The 22,523-nt window shown below is 46.5% G+C and overlaps 1 protein-coding gene across 10 annotated transcripts in view; it reads left to right on the plus strand.

The window, feature by feature from the left end:
- Positions 1–5,796: 5,796 nt before the first annotated feature.
- The window catches only part of SPTAN1 (spectrin alpha, non-erythrocytic 1), a 61,885-nt gene continuing 45,158 nt past the window's right edge, over positions 5,797–22,523 (plus strand). For 9 of the 10 annotated variants that reach the window (XM_019816632.2, XM_019816637.3, XM_019816639.3 and 6 more), the window contains exons 1-3: positions 8,620–8,667; positions 17,306–17,545; positions 18,757–18,882. In XM_019816632.2, the coding sequence (XP_019672191.2) occupies positions 8,635–8,667; positions 17,306–17,545; positions 18,757–18,882 (399 nt within the window). In that variant the 5' untranslated portion in view covers positions 8,620–8,634. Of the gene's footprint in view, positions 5,948–8,619; positions 8,668–17,305; positions 17,546–18,756; positions 18,883–22,523 lie in introns of those variants that run through there. The other variant, XM_019816634.3, reaches the window with a different exon arrangement.

The raw sequence follows: 22,523 nt of genomic DNA on the forward strand, positions 1-22,523 counted from the left end.
GGTAGGATTTTAGTTCATGGAGGATGTGATTTACATCTTGGGAGAGCGCTGGTTTGAGCTAAAAGTTCTGGGAGCTCGGAAGCTAGATCCATTTCATTTAGGTCAGCTTTGCCCTGCGAGTTTTTCGTGCAGGATTCTAAGAAAGAGTGAGGGTGTCAAAGAAGTTTGGGAATGACTGTGCTGAAGGTAAACCAGGCAGAGTTGTGAATAAAATAATGGCAAGGCCACCTGGGTGGGTCATTCAGTTGAGCAGCGGACTCTTGGTTTCCGCTCAGGTCGTGATCTCACGGTTCATGAGTTTGAGCCCCATGTCAGGCTCTGCGCTGACAGTGTGGAGCCTGTTTGGGATTGTCTGTCTCCCTGCCCTCCCCCACTCTTTTTTTTTTCAAGAATAAATTAATTTAAAAAATAAGAAAGACCAAACGTTGGTATTTGTTGAAACTCGTGATGGGCATAGGGAGGTTCGTTGTCCTGTTTACTAGATTTATCTTTGAAATCTCCCATTATAATATGTTTAGATAATAAAGGGGAAAAAACAAAAGGACTTTCTTGTGCCAGACTTGTTGGTAACTATGTTTGTTTGGATTGTTAACCTCCAGGAGTGTGCAGTGTTTCCCCAACTGACTGTGGGACTCCTTTTTCCAGGGCTTCTCAGGTCTAGTATTTCTGGGAAAACACTTTTTGAAATGCTTTACTTGGAGGTAAAGGTAGTCAAGAAAGTATCTTGAGACTGTATTCGATCCAGATACTTAAAGCTATACAGAGCTTTAAAAAAAAAAAAAAACAATTCTTGGGGCGCCTGGGTGGCTCAGTTGGTTAAGTGGCCGACTTCAGCTCAGGTCATGATCTTGTGGTTCGTGGGTTCGAGCCCCGTGTTGGGCTCTGTGCTGATAGCTCAGAGCCTGGAGCCTGTTTTGGATTCTGTGTCTCCCTCTCTCTGACCCTCCCCCGTTTATGCTCTGTCTCTCTCTGTCTCAAAAATAAATAAACGTTAAAAAAATTTTTTTTTAATTCTTTTTTTTTTAAGTTTATTTATTTTTAGAGAGAGAAAGCATGAGCAGGGGAGGGGCAGAGAGAAAGGGGAGGATCTGAAGCGGGCTTCATGCTGACAGCAGCCAGCCCGATGTGGGGCTTGAACTTACAAACTGTGACACTTAACCAACTGAGCCACCCAGGCACCCCTATAAAAGAGATTTTTTTTAAATGAGAATAAAATGTCCAAAAATCCCTTTATTCTGGGTACCCACTGTGACCATTTCTTCAGTTCTGTGTATGTACGCATTTATGCAAATATAGTTCTTAAGCAAATAGACTTGGTACTCATGTTGTTCTGAAACCTGCCATCACTCAGTAATATCTTGGATACTTTTCAGGTCCATCAGTGTGAACTGTATCACAATATGGTCTGTTGAACTTACGAATCAGAATGAACCATTTTTCAGTTGGTGACTAGTTGTTTTCGATTTTTTACAATTATTAGCATTCTTCTTTTTTTTAAGTTTATTTATTTATTTGAGAGAGAGAGAGCACGAGTGGGGCAGGAGAAGAGAGAGAGGGAGAAGTAGAATCCCCAGCAGGCTCCATACCACCAGTGAGAGCCCCATGCGGGGCTCAAACCCACAAACCGTGAGATCGTGGCCTGAGCTGAAGTTGGATGCTCAAGCGACTGAACCACCCCCCACGTGCTCCTCTTTTCTTTTTTTAAAGGTCTTATTTTTAAGTAATCTCTACAGCCAATGTAGAGATGTGTGCTTAAACTCACAACCCTGAGATCTAGAGTTGCACGCTCCACTGGCTAAGCCAGCCAGGAATCTCTGCTTTGTTTATTAATTACGGTAAAATAGACAGCATTCAAAAGTTACCATTTCAGCCATTTCTCTTTTTTTTTTTTTTTTTTAATTTTTTTTTCAACGTTTATTTATTTTTGGGACAGAGAGAGACAGAGCATGAACGGGGGAGGGGCAGAGAGAGGGAGACACAGAATCCGAAACAGGCTCCAGGCTCTGAGCCATCAGCCCAGAGCCCGACGCGGGGCTCGAACTCACGGACCGCGAGATCGTGACCTGGCTGAAGTCGGACGCTTAACCGACTGCGCCACCCAGGCGCCCCTCTCTTTTTTTTAATAAAAAAAAAATTTTTTTTTTTTTTTTAAGAGAGAGAGGGGCAGAGAGAGAGAGTGGGAGACACAGAATCCTAAGCAGACTCCAGGCTCTGAGCTGTCAGCACAGAGCCTGACACGGGGCTTGAACCCACGAACCACAAGATCATGACCTGAGCCAGAGTTGGACACCGGACTGAGCCACCCAGGAGTCCCGGCATATTGATGTCTGACTGTCATGTGGTCCATGTCCAGAACTTTTTCTTCTTGCAAAACTGAAACCCTGTACCCATTAAACACTCATTCCCCCATCCTCCTCTCCCCTCTGCCCCTGGCAACCCCTGCTCTACTTTCTGTCTTTATAAATATTATTCTAGGGACCTCAAGTAAGTGGAATGATGCTGTATTTATCCTTTTGTGTCTGGTTTATTTCACTTAGCATAATGTCCTCTGTGTTCATCCACTCACTGTGCTCCTTGCCAGTTCTGACAAGGCAGAATGTCACCTGGGAAGAAGTGCAGTTCACTTGCCCGCATAACTTCTCAGTCAATACCTTTACGGGGAGGAAAAATAGTGGAAGTGCTTGGTGCTTGGTGACTGCCTTGCGAGTGGAGGGGGAGGCAGATTGGGAGGGAGAGATGGAGACCGGGAGAGGGAGGCAGAGGGAGATTCTCCAGGGAGACTGGGCGAGTAATTTTCCATGGCTGGAACGAGTGAAAACATCGTTACATTTTGTGTATTTCCAATCAGTTGACCTCTTGAATTGAAAAGGTATTGGGACTGCCTGGCATCCAGGTGTAGGGTGCATATCAAACCTTTAGAGAACTGGGGGAATAGAAAAAGGAGCTCGGAATTCAGTCCCTACCCCCTGCTGTTCAGGAGGTCACTGAGAACCTGGAGTTGATTGCTAGACCGTCCAGTGTTTTTTGTTGTTGTTTTTGTTTTCTGTTGGTTTTTTTCCCTGAATGAGTTTCTCTCCAAAAACAAAGAGGGCCATTATCTGCTTTGTCACCTCCCTCTCCCTACACCTAACAGAGTGTTAGGCATCTGGTGAAACTGGTGGGAGGTGAGGTAGGCAGACAATAGGACACATAAAGAATGGCTTTTGCAATGTCTCATTTCCAGTGCCAAGTGCAGAATGGGGTGGGTAAGTGAGTGGGACGTGTAGAGGGCCAGAGATAATGGGTTTTGGCCATGTCTCAGATCAGACAAAGGATCAACGAATAAGATTTTAGTTTCTGTACTAATACCAAAGCTCTCAAATCTGTTTTGCATCTGGTAAAAGCAACAAAACCCCCATTTCACCAGGAGGCTGGAGTGATTTAAAAGAAAAATCCTCCCTTTTTATAGCCCCTGCCCACGGCCTTGAGATCCATTCCTTGCTGGAGCAGGTCTTAGAAATTTTGGAGAGCTATGATTGTGTAAGCCATTTTGTACCCAGAGCTGAATATGTGATTAAACATTTTGCTGCTACCCGCTGGAGAAGAGGCTGTCGACGCCATTAACTGTTCCAGAAACGCACACCCCAGGGAGGAGTTACCCAGTCCTGTTTTCTCTATATAGAAGATTGCAGGAAATGCCTCTTAGCTCCTACGTTTTTCCTCTAGATTCTGCAAAGCTGCTTCTGGGGTGTGGCCACTCCTTTTTTTTTCTCTCTACTCTGATGGGATGAGGGGACAGGAGAATTTTTCCTATCGCTACAGCAGGGCAGCTTAGAAACCAGACTGTGGATCCCAGGCACAGTGGAAGAAGGACCAAACTGCAGAGGACCAGGAAGCTGAGGGCTGGGCCTGGGCCCAAGTTCTGGTGCAATGCCCAGTGCCTTTGTATTTCCTTAAAGAGGAGGGCTGCTTGGTAACCAGGAGGCTGAGGCCTTCCGGACTGCAGGGTTCCTGGTCTGCCTGACTGCACAGGAATGATCTGGGTGTTACTCCCAATGGCTGCAGCCCAGCTGTCACTGGAGTGGGGGTGGGGAAAGGGCTTCCCAGCAGAGGACTTTGGGCTACACAACAGAGTTTAGAGCCAGGCCCGTGAACAGCTAAGGCTTTAAGGAACAGAAACTCCAGAAATCCTCTTGGTTTATCTTTTTTTAGCAGCTCGGCATCCATCGTCGCAGTGCCCCCCTTTCCTAGGGGAAGGCAACAGAGCATACGGTTTAAGAGAAGGTTCTGGGGCGCCTGGGTGGCTCAGTCAGTTAAGTGTCTGACTTCGGCTCAGGTCAGGATCTGGCAGTTGGTGAGTTCGAGCCCCGCATGAGGCTCCATGCTGACAGCTCAGAGCCTGGAGCCTGCTTTGGATTCTGTGTCTCCCTCTCTCTCTGTCCCACCCCCACTAGTGCTCTCTCTCTCTCTTTCAAAAGTGAATAAATATTAAAAAAAATATAAATTTAAAAAGAAGATTCTGACTGTTTGGATCCAAATCCTAATTTTTCTTACTAACTGCCTAACCTAGGGCAAGAGACCTAGTTTCCATGCCACAGTGCTCACTTATAAAATGGGGAAAGAATACCTACCTCATAAAATTATTGCAGATTAAAGAAAAAAAAAAGGAACATGAAATGCTTAATATAGCACCTGGTACATAAGGAAAGTTCAGTTAATTGTGGCCAGAAGAACTTTAATGTCTTATTTATAAAATAGGACTAACGGGGCTCCGGGGTGGCTCAGTCAGGCGAGGGACTCGATTTCAGCTCAGGTCATGATCCCAGGGTCCTGTGATGCCTCGAATAGGGCTCTTTGCTGAGCCTGGAGCCTGCTTGGGATTCTCGCTCTCGCTCTCGCTCTCGCTCTCGCTCTCGCTCTCGCTCTCGCTCTCTCGCTCTCGCTCTCTCCCCCCCTCTTTTCCTTTCTCTGCCCCTTCCCCCTCATTCTCTCTTAAAATAAAAAATAATAATAAAAATAAAATACGACTAATGCATCCTATTCCACCCGTGACCTGTCAGAAAGCTTTTGCGGTAAGAATATAAGAAATTATTCTCTCTCCAAACCCCAAATGACACACTTAATCTCCAAATTAGTCTTTATTTTTTAGGATCCGATTTGGCCTTTTCTTACCACCGCCTCAAACCTGGAGCTCCCAATTATCCTCGGTTTCTGCACCCCAGCCCCCACCAGGGTCGGCTGACTTGGGTGGGTCTCGGCCTCAGTCTTCTTCTAGGGAAAGGGGGCAAGAGAATGAAAATCCTGTGGGTGACCTCGCCCTTTGGGACTGGGCGTTTTTCGGACCGGGGCGCGCAGCATCCCCTGCCAGACTGCAGCGACGGCTCCTGCCCCGCCCTTCGTTGCAGTCCTGGAAGGGCTCCCAGGGGCGGAGGGGCGGGGTGGGGTGCCGAAGATTCTCTGCAGGGCGGGGAGGGGCTGGATTGGAGGATCCGAGGTGCGGAGAGGGCGGGGCGGCTGCCGCATCTCGGCCCGCCCGGGCGGTGGCAGTGACTCCACTGCACCACTGGCCCCCACCCCTGGCGCGCGCCCTCCCTTCCCATGCTCCCGCCGCGATCCCCCGACTCGGCTCTTCCCCCGCAGCGGTGCTTCGGCTCTTTCCGGGAGCGCTCGGCCCTTTCCGCCGCGTGATCGGGAAGCGAGCTGGCGGGAGCTCCGCCCCCATAGCTCGGATGGCGCTCGCCCCCGCCCCTCGCGCCGCGCCCCGGCGCTTCCCCCGCGCTCGCGCCCGCCCGCCGCCGGAACGCGCGTGGCCGCCTATAAAAGAAGCGAGGCGCGCGCGTCGCCGCCACTACCCGCTGCGGAGCGAACGGCGAGGCGGGAGGCCGCGGAGGCGCGTCGGTCCCTCAGCACCCCCCCCCCCACTCCCCCAGACCGGCGCACCTACTGCCCTCACCCCCCCCTGGAGCCGGTGAGAGGGGGAGCTGGGGAGCTCGGGGAGGGAGCGGGGCCTGAGGGCCGCAGACCCCTGGGTGGGGAGCGGGGCAGCCCGTGGGGTGGGGCGGGGCCAGCGCGCGGACAGGTGAGCCCGGCCGGCTTCGCAGCTCCCTCCGACGGGCGGGGACCAGGCTGGCGGGCCGCGACCCGCCCGTGGCGCGTGGGCTGCGGAGGAGCCGCCCGGCCGAGCCTGGGCGCCGGCCGCTGGAATGTCATTGACTGGGCGGAGGGGGGACGAGGCCATCGGGTCCGTCCCGCTCCCCCACCCCCAAGCCTGGTTGCGGCCCCGCCCTGCCCCATCCGGCTGCCGCAGGTGGGGCGGGGGCTCCTGGCCGGATCGTCACCATCCCCCTCCCTGCAGAGCGCTTCCCCCAGCGCCCCCAGTCCCTTTCCTGGGTGGGGAGCGACTTCAGCTCCTTTTCCTGAGTCCCCACGGCGGTGCCGGCCCAACCCTTGATGGAGGAAGAGCCAAGAGCATAGAGGAAAGGGCTGTTTGACCTTAATTTCATCCTATATGGCGATTCTTGGCCTTCTCTCTAGACGCAGAAAGGTCTGACACTGGCCATCTCCTATTCCTTCCTTGTAATAAACGTTTCTTCCCTACCCAGTTGTGATTTGCTTGTAAATAACAGGTAGATTCGGCGCTTTCTTTGTGTGAGACTCAAATCCAGTAACTTAACAGCTTACGAGTTCTTTGCCCCTGCCGCACCCGACACCGGGTCTTTCGATTTGAGCACCTTACATTATTTGTCAAAAATTCTGCAGCCACGCCAGTATTGAATGATAGAGCAGCCTTTTGTTTGGAAGCTAGCCCTGCGAATTGGGTAAGGTGCTTCCTAAAGAAAATTGCCTTTCGGAGTCTCTTTGATGTATTGGGTTAAAATATTTTAAATAAGGGGCTTGTTCAGGTTAAGGGTTGCATATGTTTTAAATTAAAAACCTCAAGAGCCCAGAAAGCTGGATCGAGATGATCGAATTGCCACAACACCTTGTCAGACCTCTTTTATATAATAGATTCTAAAATACGTAGGCTCTTTGTTCTGTCTTCATCATGGTATTTTAGAAAAACTTAACCATCATGGCTGGTAGGGAAGAGAGACTATCTGAAGTATTTTAATAATGTGTTGAGAAATTGCGGAGTCATAGCAATTGGACCTAAGTAAAACAGAATGTATCAAAGATGGAAGGGTGGGGGGGGGGGTGTCTTGCAGCCAGGAAACAAAATCTTAGGAATAGCAGTGGGAACACTCAGCTGTATGAAGCTATTGAGCCAAGGTTCCAACTCCTTAAGCTAGTCATTTTCCCTTTTGTTGCCACTAACGTCTTAGATTTTCAAAGGTCAAATTGAAGTCAAAGTTTAAAAATGCGCTGTAAGGGAAAAATGCTGCAGTAAAAGGGCCTCTGCAGGAAATTAACAATAAGCCTTTTTTAGTAACTGGGCCAATAATTACTCAAAGGGACCCTCAAAGTGTGTTAGCTGTTACCTAGGGACCTCCGTGGAGGGACAAGCCTCGGAGGGAAGATTTGCCCTGTGCTGGACAGGTGTGAGGCAGTTCTTAGAGTAATCCACCAGCTAAGTAACATTCTCGAATATGCTTTTGGTCTTGGCAGTGTGTTTTGTACTGATCTAACAATTGGAGAAATCTGATCTGTCACAGGCTCTGATAAGAGCTTGTCAAATAATCTGATGAACAGGTTTAGGTGGGGAGAGCTGGTGTTTAAGTATTATCTTTTGGTTCCCTGGGTTAGAATTTGCTCTACTTTGCCTTACCTGCCTTCATCCCAAGGGGAGGGGCTGCCTACCGAACCGAACCCGTGCGGTGGATGTCAGGAGCAGTCCACAGTCCTGGCATTGCCGAACCTGCACGAAGGGTAGTAGGCACGAGGCCGGCCTCGTAATCAATCCTCCGTGGGCTATGCAAGGACTCTGCTAGCTATGCGGTCTGGGCTGCTGCAGCTGTGGTCAGAGTAGGTAGAAGAATGCACGGCCCTGATGGCAAGCGCTGACTCCGGGAATGCAGAGGAGGAGCCCAGAGCCCATGATCACTTCGGGCGGGCGGGCGGCCGCCGGCCTGAGGCCACCGGCCTGGAGCAGCTGTGCTGCTTACCTCCGTCACACCTTTTTTGCATATTCCTCTCATAGGTTTCGAACAGGAAATAAGTGTCTTGGGAGTACACCAGTAAACCAGGCCCAAGTCAGATTTCTATAGCTCGAGTTCTTTCTTGTCTCTGGTGTCCTGAAATCATGCTATTTTCTTATGCTGAATGAAAAGGGATTTAGGAATCTGCCAGTCCTAGGAGTCTCAATTTATTGGACTGTGGGATCTGGGGAGGGCGAGTTTAGTGTTAGAAAGCATAGTCAGTATTCCTACTTTCTTTGGAAAGTGGAGAAACTGAGGCCCAGAGCGGGGGTGTGACTTGGCCAAGGCAGCATATTTCCACAAATAGGAACTGCTAAGACCCCATTTTAGATCCCCGGTGGGATGCAGAATCTCCACAATGAGCAAGGTGCTGGGAAGACAGTGGGAATTTGGGGTTTCCTTGTCTTCGTATGTTCCTAATGGTCTGTTTTCTCCATTTTGAAATTACGTTGTTCAGTTTGCCCTTAGAAGCTTGTTATCTTGCTCTCCCCCCTCCCTTTAGACTCCACATTCCTCCATCATGTTGTCATCGTTTCGTAAGCGCAGAGTCCAGGTATTTGACCAGCATGCAGCAAACGTGTTGCCTTTTCGGTTTTGCCTGGCTTGCAGTGAAGACACATCTGTGTCCAGAAAAGTTGAATGATCCAAAGAGAGGGAGAAAAAACCCTGCCTGCATGACCTTTCTGTTAAGTAAATTGGTTAGGGTTTGGGTTTTTTTTTTTTTTTTTTCTATTTTTTTTTTTTTCGGAAGTCTTAGTCAGTTGATTCTGAAATTTCCAAAGCCTCCTGTTTTTTTACCTTCCTCTCTTTCAGGCATGAATATATTAATTTCTTCTCACCCTACTGGTGTTTGCATGTAGCGTTTGCTGATTTTTTAATTGATGGTTACTTGGTTCTTAAGAACCAAGGGACTAAACAGATTATCCTAGATATTGGGGGTAGGGGGGATGATCTGAAAACGTGTAGTGAAAGTAGCATCTTTAAATTGGACAAATATCGTAAACTTGGGTTTGTTTCCTGTTCCCATTGACTTATTTTTTTCTGTCACAATCCTTGTAATGAAATGGAGCTTGCATTTTCTTGGCAGAAAAAAAAAAAGCCATGTAAAAAACTCACTATATATGTCTTATTTGTGTACCGTTTTTGAGTGTTTGCTAAATTGGACCTTTTTCAAAAAGAAAAATGCTTAAAACTCCAGTCTTGATAACCCCTAAGGAGAAATAAAAACTTTGCACATTTCTAGTGATTATGGGTGATAAATCCAAGGCAAGCCCTTTTATAAATCACACCGGTGAATTGCTGAAACGAGGTTTATAAAAATGGGCCATGTTACAACCTTTTCCTGTTTGGACTGTTGGTAATAATATTTTGCATTTAAATACCTCTCATCTGAATTTTACAGGTTAAGAGGTAAGTAGCAACGAGATAGTATTGGGGAAGCATTCAGAAGTAAGTTTTCTTAACTTTGTCTGCATTTCTGGATTTTGATGCAATGCAGTATGAATTTTTTGCTTTCTGAAAGCGAAGTCCCTGCTCACCTCTGCAGAAATGCGCTAATGAGTTGAAATGAATTAATCAATCTGAAGGCTGATGTGCCAATCCACAATCCTGACTGGAATGTGGCTTAAGCAGAAATATTTGTTGTTTTTATTCATGGTTAAAACTCTACATTTGTGTATTATTTCTCTCTCTGCTTACCATCAGACCTGCTGCTAAAATCTGCAGCTCAGCTGGTTTTGAGTTTATTTGCTTCATCTGAAAATCACTGGATATAAAACGTTAATAGGTGCTAAACAGTTCTTTGGTGGGTTGCTCTCCGGAGAATTTCCACATCTGTGGATGTGGCTGTCCTGCCTTGCACATGTAACATTGGGTAATAGGTTGGCTTTCCAAGCCATGGAAAAAACCTGTGTTGTCGGTTCTGCACCTTTGAGCTCTGACTAAGCAACAAAAGTAAATCTGATGAATGGTTTTTCTGACCTTTCGCTTTAGGCGGTGTTTATGAATTTCCCCACAGAGCCAAATGATCTGTTCATCCCCTTCATCCCCCAAATGCCTTTCCTTGCAGAACAGTATATCTGGTGAAATTGGAGTTTATTATGGAGTTTTCCAAATGCCTCTTACATCCAGCACGTTGGGTGGCAGGCCCCAGTGCTTTGTCTTAGTGACTCCTCTCATCTTCACGATGGGTTTATTCTCTTGTGGGGGATCCACAGAGAGATCGGGCTGAATTCTTTCACTCTCCAAGAGCCTTGTGAGGGCGTCTCTAAACTACTCACTGCAGGTGCCGGGTTCTCAGAGCCAGAAGCCTTTGCCCTTTGGCCTGAGAACCTTTCTGTCTGCAGTCATTCTCCCCTCCTGCCTCTCACATTCCCCAGAGACAGATCGCCTCTCGGCTTCTGTAGATGAGGTCAAGGCATTTAAAAATTCCCTAAATACCAAGAACTGCCTCAGACAGCTGTCTCTTGGCATTTGCAAGAAGACGGGGTTGTTAATTAGTGTCTCAGCTCTTTTGTAGAAATCCATTTTCAGTTGATGATACGTGTAAATTTGTGTCAGATAGGAGGCGTCACTCTCAGGCGTGTTCTATCTTTGGATTAAACTAGAACTTTCTACCCAAGATTCATATCTTAACCCGCCCCCCCCCCCCCCACTTTTTCTTCCCAGAGATCTGGCAGTATTATAAGAATGCTGACAAGTTCTTTTTATTTATTACAATAGAGGACATAGTTGTAATTCCTGTTTTATCCCCTGAGATCAATTCACGTTTCTTGCTGAATGATGCAGCTAACATTCTGACTGCTGCATTGCAGCATTTATAAATAGTCCACACCTTCAGTCTTCTCAGAATATTTGCGAAAATACGACCTTTTTCTTCGGTTGTCTTCAATGGGAAGCTGTCCTTGAGCATACCGAGAATACATTTAGCACTTCATTTCCCCTCCTTTATTCTCTGTGGACAGAGACCTGATTGGCAAAATCAGAGTTGGTAGGCTGGTTTGAGATAAACAGTCCACTGCAGTCTTAGGGAGTTGGGTTTTTTGTGGGTTTTTAGGCAGTTAGTGGAATAGATAGATAGGCTAGTGTGGTTAGAGATTGTTTTTTAATGGCACGTTTCCCAAAGTCTTCCTTTCTAGCTCTTGAAAGGCGTTAATCCCATTACGGCTGAGAATGGCCTGGAACGTTCTCTGTGGAGTCTGCCTTATCAGTCAACTGCATATTTCAGGGCAGGGGTGGGGTTCCTGCAGTGCAGCCTCAGTCCTGGAGGGAATGTCATGTGCATCGGCAGGGTCCCAAGGAATTCCATTAACTCCCTCACATAGTTTTGGGTGAGAGGTTGTCGCATCTTTCCGTGGCAGTAGTTCTTGGTGATGTGACCATTTTCCCCGTGTTTAATATAATCAATGGAGATGACCCTTTTAGGAGCAAAGAAACTGGACCTTCTGTAGATAAACTAGAGACAGCTTCCTATCAGGCTAAGGGGTGGGGAAGCTCTTAATAACTCAGTATCTTAGGCTCCTGTAACCATGCAAATGAGAATCCTGACCTCCCACAGCAGTGGGAGAGCCTTGATGACTTTCAGATGCCCAGCTCCCCAGGGAGAGCCAGTGGTGGCTTGGCAGAGCTCCCACCTACTGACGTCAGCTGATCTGCGGGAAAGAAAAGTCCATTATTGCCTGACCAAAGCACTTGGTATAGAATTGACTTGTTCTACTTCACTGCGGTGACAAAGAGGGCCTTTTAGGTTGGTTAATTTCAGCAGGGCCTCACTGGACTGTCTCCCTGGATTGGTAGGGTCAAATCAGCGAGCTGGACCCAAGCAGGGCAACTTGCCTCGGCGGAACCCTGGCAGCATTGTGCTGGGGATTCTTTTCTTCATCACGAAGGGTTCCTCCCCAATGTGATTTCTTAGAAATTTCCATAGCAGCTAAAGGATTTTAGAGATGCAGTGAAGGCTGTGTGTGAAGAGGCAGGACACACACCATAGACATTAATCTGAAGACTTAGATATCTTGCAGGAACTCGTGCAACGTGGTGGTTTTATACATACCTACACCTTCTTTGGCAAATTTCTTTGCAAAAAAATTCTGTGAGCAAGCAAATTAGACACAAATTCCTGCTGTTTATCCATCTTAAACTGTTTCCCAAAGGGTAAGAACAAAGGAAGTATATAAATTCTTAACACTAATTTAATTGTCTACTAAGTTAAGAAGACTCAGTCTCACATAAGCAAAATCAATTTTTATTTTTTTTTAAATAAGGAATTGAAGTTTTTATTTTTTAAATGTTTATTTTTGAGAGAGAGAGAGAGAGAGAGAGCGCGAGCACGAGTGGGGGAGGGGCAGAGAGAGAGGAAGACAAGATCCCAGATGGGCTCTGCCCTGACATCAGGGAGCCTGATGCGGGGCTTGAACCCACAAACCATGAGATCATGACCTGAGCTGAAGTCAGTCACTCAACCGACTGAGCCACCCAGGTGCCCCACGTTTTTATTTAAGTAATGTCTACAGCCAATGTGGTTCTCAAACTCATGACCCCAAGATCAGGAGCCCCATGTCCCTCCGACTGAGCCAGACACCCAATTTTTATTTTTTGAATAATTAATATATTCTCTTCCTTTCTTCCCTCCAAAGTGGTGATGGAAAAGATGAGAGATAGTGAAAGGAATTAATAACCAAACAGCCATCAGTAAAGTTTATGCTGGCTCCAATCATGTGCAGAATCTCTTGTTCTGTCATGCTAGTCTGGGAACCAGAGGACCCCAGCTCAGCCTAAATGGGCTCTGTGACTTGGTTATTAGATGACCTGTGTCTTCCTGCCTATTTAATAATGAAGTGACCACAGTTTCTCTGTTTGCAAGTTCAGAATGTTATTGGCTCTAATGTGTGCCCAGTTTTGTGGTCAAAGTAAGAGGAGTATAAAGTCTTTTTATTTTTTTATTTTTCTAAGTGTATTTGAGAGAGAGAGAGTGAGTGCAGGTGCACATGGTGGGGTGGGGGTGGGTGGGGAGAGAGAATCCCAAGCAGGCTGTGCTGCTGACAGTGCAGGGCCTGACATGGGGCTCCATCTCGAGAACTGTGAGAGCATAACCTGAGCCGAGATCAAGAGTTGGTTGCTTAACCAACTGAACCACCCAATAAGGTCTTTTTTCTGTAGTTCCTTAGGAACGCTAAATTTCCTAAAGAACTTAGAAAAATGGCAGAGAGAAAACACTAAGTACGATGCAGAATGTTGAGGGTGCTCTAAGAGGAGCATGGAGGCAGTGAGGACTTCTGATTTAGGACTTCAGAGAAGACAAGGTCGTTGCTTTGGACTTGGAGAGCTTTGTATGGTGTTAAATGCTGCAGCTGGGAGTAGGAGAGGACATTCCTGCCTAAGGAGGAGACCTTCTGAGCTGGGACGTGGGCCCTGGCAGGGCCTGTCACTTGGGGTTGGTCAGGCAGTTTGATATGAGATCTGGCTGGAGCAGACAATGCAGGGGAGTGGGTGAAGTCATGTTTACATTCTAGTAAATGTAGCTGGTGATGGTAGTGATCCTTGTCAAGATCCCTGCCGGAAGTCCGCTTTCTCCCAAAGAGACGGATTTTTTTTTAAATATTTTATTGATTTTTGGGGAGAGCACAAGTGGGGGAGGGGTAGAGAGAGGGGAACAGAGGATCTGAAGCAGGCTCTGCAGTGACAGGCTGACAGCAGAGAGCCCGATGTGGGGCTCAAATGCACGAGCCGTGAGATCATGACCTGAGCTGAAGTTGGACATTTAACCAACTAGCCACCCACGCACCCCTGAAGAGGCTAAGATTCTTAAGGCAGCAGTGTGAACCAGAACTGCCTTGTTGTAATGAAGTGTTGTCACAGAAATTCCACTACGAGCAGACATTTAATTTTTTACTGTCACCCTCAGGTTTTGGTTTTAAGGATCAAAAATATTTTTTTCGGACACAGCTATCTCTTGATGATAACAGAACTACCTCCTTTAAAAAAAAAAATATTTATTTAGCGAGGGAGAGAATCCCAAGTGGGCTCCACATTGTCAGTGCAGAGCCTGATGTAGGGCTCGATCTCACGAACCGTGAAATCATCACCTGAGCTGAAGTCAAGAGTGGGACACTCGACTGAGACACCCAGGCCCCTCCTCCTTTTTTTTTTTTTTTTAATGTTTATTTATTTATTTTGAGAGAAAGAGGGCGAGTGGGGCTAGGGGGACAGAGAGGGAGGGAACAGAACTGCTTTCTTGAGCTGTTTCACCAAGGGCTCACCTTGCCAGAGCGAAGACACCAGCTCATTTCTCACAATGCCCTGCCACGTGCTCAGTCCAAGATTAGAAACTCCCATTTGTTCAGTAGGTTGACACCTACTTGTGGGGCTTCATCGTTTGCAGTTCTTGTCACAAATCTTGCTTTTATCTGGGTGGGATTCCCGTTTCACAGTATGGGACAGGTAACTTGGGTAGATCACAGAGCTCCACCCCACCCTTCACAGATGAATCCAGATCTGTGTAGCAGCCACAGCACTCAGCATCTACTCGGTCATTTGTCAGCAACCATTTCTTAATGGGCTGTGTGTGCCAGCAATCGGGGATACGAAGATTAGGTTGTCGGTCTCCTTATACTGCGGGAAGTATATACAAGTGCTTTGTAAATCTGCAGAAAGTGTGATTAAATCTGAGAAGAGGGAAGGAGGGAGCATGGAGTATGGCTTGGTGAGGAGGCAAGATTGTACAGCTTGCTCATTTCGGCTGGGTGTTGAGATATAAATAGGAGTTATCTGGTTAGAGGAGACACAGAACATTCTACACAAAGGAAGCCTGGAAAGATAGCTGGGAATCTTTGGAGAGGATCCTGTATTTGGAGGAGAAAGAATACGTCAGTATGCCCAGAGGGTAGGGGACAAGGGTGAGAGACGTTTTGGGGGCCAGATTAGAGCGTCCTGCTAAAGCAGTGGCTTTTTTCTTCCCTCAGAAGGGAGCCATAAAAGGTTTTAGAGCATGGGAGTGACTGGCAAAGAATAAACTTCTCTTTATAGTAAAATAAATAAATCAGACTTTGGGGGAAACCATAATACAACAAAAACAACTGGTCACTACATGGAGACTAATTTGGAAGGGATGGTGACACGGCTAGACTCCCCTCCTGTTCTCCCTGTTAGGAAGATGGTGTCTTAATAGACAGGTAGTTCTCAGAGGTGATCAGGTGCAGACAGTGCTTTCTCGCCACCTCTTGAGGCTGCTTTAAATTCCTAAGGGGTTGGAAACTTTGACCTCACCTGCATCTCGCTGGTGCTGTGTACCTCCCATCTGGATGGTGGGGTCACTGTCACTGACTTCCATGCCTAACCCTCAGGCTGCTTATCCTTTCCTGTTAGCCGGGCCAGGTGAACAGGGAGGGCTCTCAATGTCTCCTGGGTAACCAACAACCGTTTTTATCCCATGTATCAATTATGAAACAGTAGCCAGAGAGGCTAGAAGGTTTATCTGGTCTGCCTTTTTTACCAAACTGGACTTGCTGGTAGAATGTAATTTTACATTTGGAAACCTCCTGAGAATGCCTCATTTTGGTCATTGTAGGAAACTGAGGCATAGGAAAGTGACTCGTGCAAGGTCACGTGGTACGGACACATTTAGAAGCTCTGGGTCTGTACCTCTTTCCCTCTGTGGTCCGTCGGTTAGAGGCTTACTCCTGATGAGCATGGATAGCATATTCTGGGTTTTGCCCATAAATAGGCCAGATTTTCTTTTTGACATAAAGATTTGGTGACAGTGTCCAGAAATCTGGGGATTTGAAGTTGGAGCCGATTGAGAGCTATGGGGAGTGCTGCCTCCATCAGCCTGCGGTTGTGGTGAACTTGAAACTGATGCTGAACTTGCAGTGTCCTGTCCACAGTAGTAGGTGGGAGTAGAGCAGGGTGCACCTTTGACCACACCTTCTCGTTCTTGTGTTTTAGATTTCTCTGTTTTTTAGTATTACATCAGATTCAGATCGAGATGTACGACTACCTGTTTAATAATTGCTACTAATCTTTTTACGTAGATAAAGCACCCATTGCTGTAAAATATACTGAACACAAGCATTGTGACTTAAGCCTACATTTTTTTAAAACTGTAGTGTGGTTAACATACCATTTACATTAGTTTCTCACTACCCCTCTTATTTTTAAGATGCACTATGAGTTTCTTTTGTGCACGTTCACGGGAAACGCAACCTGTTCTCTGCTCAGGCGCTCTGGCAGCCTGAGGAAGACGTAGTAACTGAGAAATCAGGGACTCTGACTAGGTAAATTCTATTGGTTATTGATGTTAAGGACTCGGTTGCTTTGTAACCCCCTTTTCTTCATTGAATAACAGGCTGAGACTGGAGAGAAAGAAAAACTGATTTAAGTAAATTCTTTCTCATCTCCACAGGATAGAATGCAGAGACCAGATGAAAGGACTTTTGAATGGCTTTTTCAGTAATTTTTTCTTTTTTAACGTTCGTTTATTTTGAGAGAAAGAGAGGGACAGAATGAGCAGGGGAGGCGCAGAGAGAGACAGAGAGACAGAGAGAGAGAGAGAGAGAGAGAGAGAATCCCAAATAGGCTCTGTGCCATTAGAGCCCAACAAGGGGCTTGAATCCACAGTGAGGCCGGTGACGTGAGCCGAGAGTCGGACCACTCAGGTGCCCCAATAATTCCTTTTTTTTTTTTTTTTAAGGTTTATTTAATTATTTTGAGAGAGAGAGAGAGTCCCAAGGAGGCCCTGCACTGTCAGCGCAGAGCCCAGTACAGGGCTTGAACTCACGAACCGTGAGGTCATGACCTGAGCTGAAATGAAGAGTCGGATGCTCAACCGACTGAGCCACCCAGGCGCCCCTCAGTATATCCTTTGAGTACCAATTTGGCATTTCCTTTAAATTCTCAAAGCCCTTGTAGAATTGCTGGTAAGCTCTAGTTCTCCCGGTTGTATTTTTTGCTGGGTTTCACTGTGGTATTGGTTAGACATCCTCCGAGGGAGCCATGTAGGCAGGTGTCGCAGGCCAGTAGATGACCAGTTTTTACAAAGGAATAGAATCTGGGCTCACTGTTCTATCCTGAGGACGGATTCCTTTTTTTCATCTGTCTGCCTGGGCTGTCTGAGAATTTTTGCCTTCCGAGAGGCCGATTCCATTAAATCCACTCTGGTCTCGTAGTGCTTATTTCAGGGCATTCTGTCTTTTCAGAAAATGGACCCAAGTGGGGTCAAAGTGCTGGAAACGGCAGAGGACATCCAGGAGAGGCGGCAGCAGGTCCTCGACAGATACCACCGCTTCAAGGAGCTCTCAACCCTTAGGCGCCAGAAGCTTGAAGATTCTTACCGATTCCAGTTTTTCCAGAGAGATGCTGAGGAGCTGGAGAAATGGATTCAGGAGAAACTTCAGATTGCATCCGATGAGAATTATAAGGACCCAACCAACTTGCAGGTGCGTCTCATCTCCCTGAGATTCTTGCCAGAATTCAAGAGTTCGTATGTTTTTGCCCCCAAATCACCCAAGGTCATTTAATTATGACCTTGAGAGGTTGGACAGCAAGAAGAATGGAGATCAGACATAAGTCAGGACTGACTCACTGTTCTGAAAAACCCTTGGTGTAGTAGGTATTATACTGTATACACTAAAGGCGTTTGGGGAATCTGGTAGGTAGTTATCTTTTCTGGATGCTTCAAGCTGGTGGTTCTCAAACCATTGCCTTGCAACCTTTGGTGATCCCTCACCATTTTTCAGGGAGGGTCTGGGTTGATCTCTTAGAACATGTGTTTTTAAGAAAGGCATACTAACAGTGTTGCTGGTGGAAATTTATAGTTAGGTATCTCTTTAAGCAACTCACTGGTAAGTCTTATCAAAAACAAGTCTTTAAAAATCATTGAATTGTTGCTTAATTTCGTGGCATAAGTCATGCCTCAGTGAAGTTGTTTTTTAAAAAAGGACAAAGCCTTATTGGTTTTGGTGAAAGACTTTTTTTTTTTTTTTTTTTTAATCAAGTGGAGAGCACGGTTCTCTTACTTTACTAGACTAGTCTAAGAAGAGAAAGTGTCATGTCATGAGTGAATGCAGAAGGATTATTATTCAAGGGCAAATTGTATGTGCTAAGAAAGTTGTTGATGTGGCTCTATATTTCTATATTTAATTTTTTTTAATGTTTATTTTTGAGAGAGACAGAGACAGAGCATGAGTGGGGGGAGGGGCAGAGAGAGAGGGAGACACAGAATCCAAAGCAGGCTCCAGGCTCCCAGCTGTCAGCACAGAACCTGATGCAGGCCTCGAACCCACAAACTGTGAGATCATGACCTGAGCCGAAGTTGGACGCTCAGCTGGGTACGGAGCCACCCAGGCACCCCTGGCTCTGTATTTCTAGAGGGAATTGGATGTTCACACAAGGACTAATTTCCTGGTAGACCGTAAAAGTAGGCAATGCAAAGTTGGTGGTCCTTAGTGGCCAAGCTTCCAGAAAGCCAGTATAGATGAGGTGAGAGTATTTGAGTAATTGAGCAGGTGTGGGGATGAGGGGAATGATGAGTGTCCATAATTAGAGGAAGTTGGATTCAGGAGGGAAGGAATAAGGGGGCCTGGGTGGGGGGCAGAATGGTGAATGCTGTGTGGTTGCAGCTATGGCTCACTTCATGGTGCACCAACAGGGCAAGCTTCAGAAGCATCAGGCCTTCGAAGCTGAAGTGCAGGCCAACTCGGGAGCCATTGTGAAACTGGATGAGACTGGAAACCTGATGATCTCAGAAGGGCATTTTGCGTCTGAAACCATAAGGGTGAGTAGGAGTAGTGCCTGGTACGGGTGGCCATCTGGTACTGGTAAGGGTGGCTGTCTGGTTGGCGGAAGAGTGTGGATTAAATGCCAGTTAGGGTTTCTAAAAAAGACTTTTCTAGCTTTTTAAAAGAATTTGTGAAGTCTCTGAAAGGAGTTACCCAAATCTTGCCTTTGTAATACGATGATTCAGTGTGAATACAAACAAGTATGTCTATGCTCAGTGGGGAAATAATTCTTTTTGTAGAACAAATTAGAATGCGATTATACTTTAAAGAAGATTACATAAATTAAACTTAAATTTACAGATGGTAATTAGATGGGAAGTTGGTGAATTTGGAGATCAAGACAGAAAGATCAGTAGGATTACTCACAGATGCTATAAAGATCTCCATTGGCAAAACTCGATGTCTGGATCTTGGTTGGCTGAGATCTAGTGAGCAAGCGAGTTTATGGTCCAGCTGTAAGCAGAGACTTGTGGCACCTGTTGGTGACCACGGTGATAGAGCCAACTTTGAAGCAGGTGTCCGCACGTTCTTTGATTTGACTCGTTTGGTACCAGTTCGCTGGAGCTGGGGCAACAATTGATCTTTCCCTGCTCTGCCATTTCCAATACCAGGGTATTAAAGGGAAAGCAAACCTCTTGAGGGTGAAGTACGCACGCTTAGTTCCTCATAACCAGATGTCCTTAACTGTTTCTGACTTAACGTCATACCTGTCTGTGTGTGTTGTTCTTTGTGATCCAAAGTCACGTTCCATGGAGGGACTGGCCTTTTCAGTCCTTACCAGTCGAGGCCGTCTGGAAGATTTAGATGCAAGCTACATCCGAAAGCCCGGCTAGAAGTGTCACGTCCTCTGCTGCTTGTTTCCTGACCCCCTGTAGAGCCTCCATTCCCCTGGGGTCTGGCCTAGTGGTTTTGTAACAGTAAATACTTAGTGTCTCTTTTGCAGTGATATACTCTGCAGTCTCATATTGAAGACTTGCAGTTAGCTTATTATTAATAGTTAATCACTACTAGTAATGGCTGTAAATAGGAAATAAGAGTAAATTCTAAATGCCATATGACCAACTGTTTAATTATATTCAACTCATTTGGGTAATGTTGTCTGTGTTTCTGCCGTTAAGTACAAATGTCTTCCTGCTCATTTTCCCACTGTTTTGTATACAGTCTTATGGTAAACGAAAGTGGCATGCCTTATTATTTCCTGGATAAAAGTTGTTTTCTCAGAGTCATGGCATTGCTCTGCAGCAGTATAACCAGGCTACAGATAGGGAACAGGAGAAATAGATCAAGTGTTTGACTTTATAGTAGCTAATCTGAAGAGGGAGGGACCCAAAGCTCACTTCATTCTGCTCTGTTAGTAAATACCCTCCTCCCTGTTTGGAGATCTTATTAAAGCAACATTTAAAAGTACTACTAGCTACTGTTTGTTGAGTAGCCATTTATGTGCAAACACTTTGCCATGGGACTTGACATATGTAATCTCTGATCTTGACTAGAAGCTCCCTAGGTAGCCCTTATCCCCGCAATACGGAAGGGAAGAAACTGAAGCTCAGAGAAGTTTGAGTAACTTCTCCAAATCCCACAGCTAGTAGGCGACAGAATTGGAATTCCAATCTACGCCTTTCTTTGCTGACAACTATTTGCTTTATTTTTCGAAGCTATAGTTCATTCCTGTTCGCTTTCCTTAATTTCTCTGCCAGCTGCCTCTGCCTCCTGCTGTTTTCTCATGCCCCTATTGAGAAAGCCACCCGAGTCAGAACCAGGATTTCCTCTCCACCCTGTCAGCTTTCAGTGTTTCCCAAGTGCCCCTGCCTGCCTGCTCCCTCCTGTTCCCAAACTGCGGTGCGCTTGAGAATCTGGGCTCTCTAGCCTGCAGTGTTTACGAGGTCAGATGCGCCAGGGACAGGAGGGCTGTTCCAGCCCTGGAGCGGGGCCTGTCCTAGTTCTTTACCTGAGAGCGTGAACATGAAACATGTGGGAGACTGACCATTGACTTGGGGGGTGAGGTTTTTTGGTGAGCCTTCGGTGGTCTTGTTTTTAATTTGAGCAAAGGGCTTTCATTTAATCTTTGCTGTCTTGTTCCCAGTTCCCATGGTGATCCTGGCTTGGTGCTTCATCTGGCCCCATAACTCAGTAACCTCATTTGGCAGGCAGGCTAACGTGGGGGCGGGGGTGGATTGTGAGGATTGCTTCTATGTCCTGGATAACCTGTCTGTCGCCGGTTTAGACTTTCACACCGTACCGGACGGCGTGGCGCCCCATAGTCACCGCCACCCACATTGGGTCCCACATCCGAGTAGGTGGAGTGTTGAGTTGCTGCTGCTTGCCTGTTCCTTCCCCTCTGCCTTGGAATGCCTTTCACTTCCTTCTCGTTGGCGGGGCTTCTTTGTAACCATCGGTGTGGAAGTGAATTGTGTGTTTATTTCCCCTGCTGTTTTCTCCTTTCACATGAAACCCACACCCTTGTTTCTAAGAGAATCCACCCATGTTGGCTGCCCCTTGGCCTTCAAGTTTTTAGCTGCCTGGGAGGGGCATCTCAACAATGGGTGGATCCCAGACTTCTCTCCTGTGTCCACCCCCCTTGTGGTTTGTTTTCCTTGTGTCTGCCAGTGTTAACACGGAAATTCCCAGTATCTTGGGGGAGGCTTAGTCAATACATTAAGATTGGATTAGATACCAGAAAGCGTCCCCTCAGCTTGAATGCATGATCAGTTCCCCCCCAGTTCTTGACATGTCCTTATTAGGACTTGCAGTGAGAACCCAAAGATGCTGGGAAGTGAATATGTTTGGGCCTGTGGCTACCACTTGGGTGAGGTTTGAAATGAACCTTACCTGAGATGTACCACAAACAGTCTTTTCACAGAAGTGCCAAAACCTTTTCTGCCAAGAATCCTTTTCATTGCTGATTATGTTTCAGGACCCCTTTTTTTGTGTGTGTTTTAAGTTTATTTATTTTGAGAGAGATAGCAAGCACATGTGTGTGCATGAGCGGGGGCAGAGCAGAGAAAGAATCCCAAGCAGGCTCTGCTCTGTCAGCACAGAGCCCGACACGGGGCTCAAACCCACGAACCGTGAGATCATGACCTGAGCCAAGATCAAGACTCCGATGCTTAACCGACTGAGCCACCCAGGCACCCCCTCCCCATCTTTTCTAATTTATATGAAAAGGTGTTCCTATTTACTTGTGCCTCATCATTGTTTCTTTGCATTCATGATGCCCATAGGACCTCTCGTTTTATTTTTTCCCTCTACCTCTGCAAATTCATAGTAACTCTTCAGTGATTTCTGCTGTTTCTGTGTTAATTCCTCATCTCTCCTCCCCCACTAGTTTTCCAACCCAGGAATCTCACTTAATGATTTGATTATTAATAACAATTATAAATAACATAATTATCATTTATGCATTTCTGTATTGCTTATATATATTATTTATGTAATAGTTGATGATGATTAATAATTCCCCTGAAGTAAACTAGAATAAATCCACCTGTGAAAGGTCAGCTATTTTGTTAAGACCTACCGAACCACTGTGAAGTGGATGCTGTTTCCCGTTCTCAAACTTAGATTTCCTCTTCCTTCGGAGATGATCTTTGGGGTGGGGGGGGATTATCTTTTAAAAGATGTATTCCAACCTCTGACT

Source organism: Felis catus, chromosome D4 (assembly GCF_018350175.1).
Source record: "Felis catus isolate Fca126 chromosome D4, F.catus_Fca126_mat1.0, whole genome shotgun sequence".
In the NCBI taxonomy this organism is placed as follows: domain Eukaryota; kingdom Metazoa; phylum Chordata; class Mammalia; order Carnivora; family Felidae; genus Felis; species Felis catus.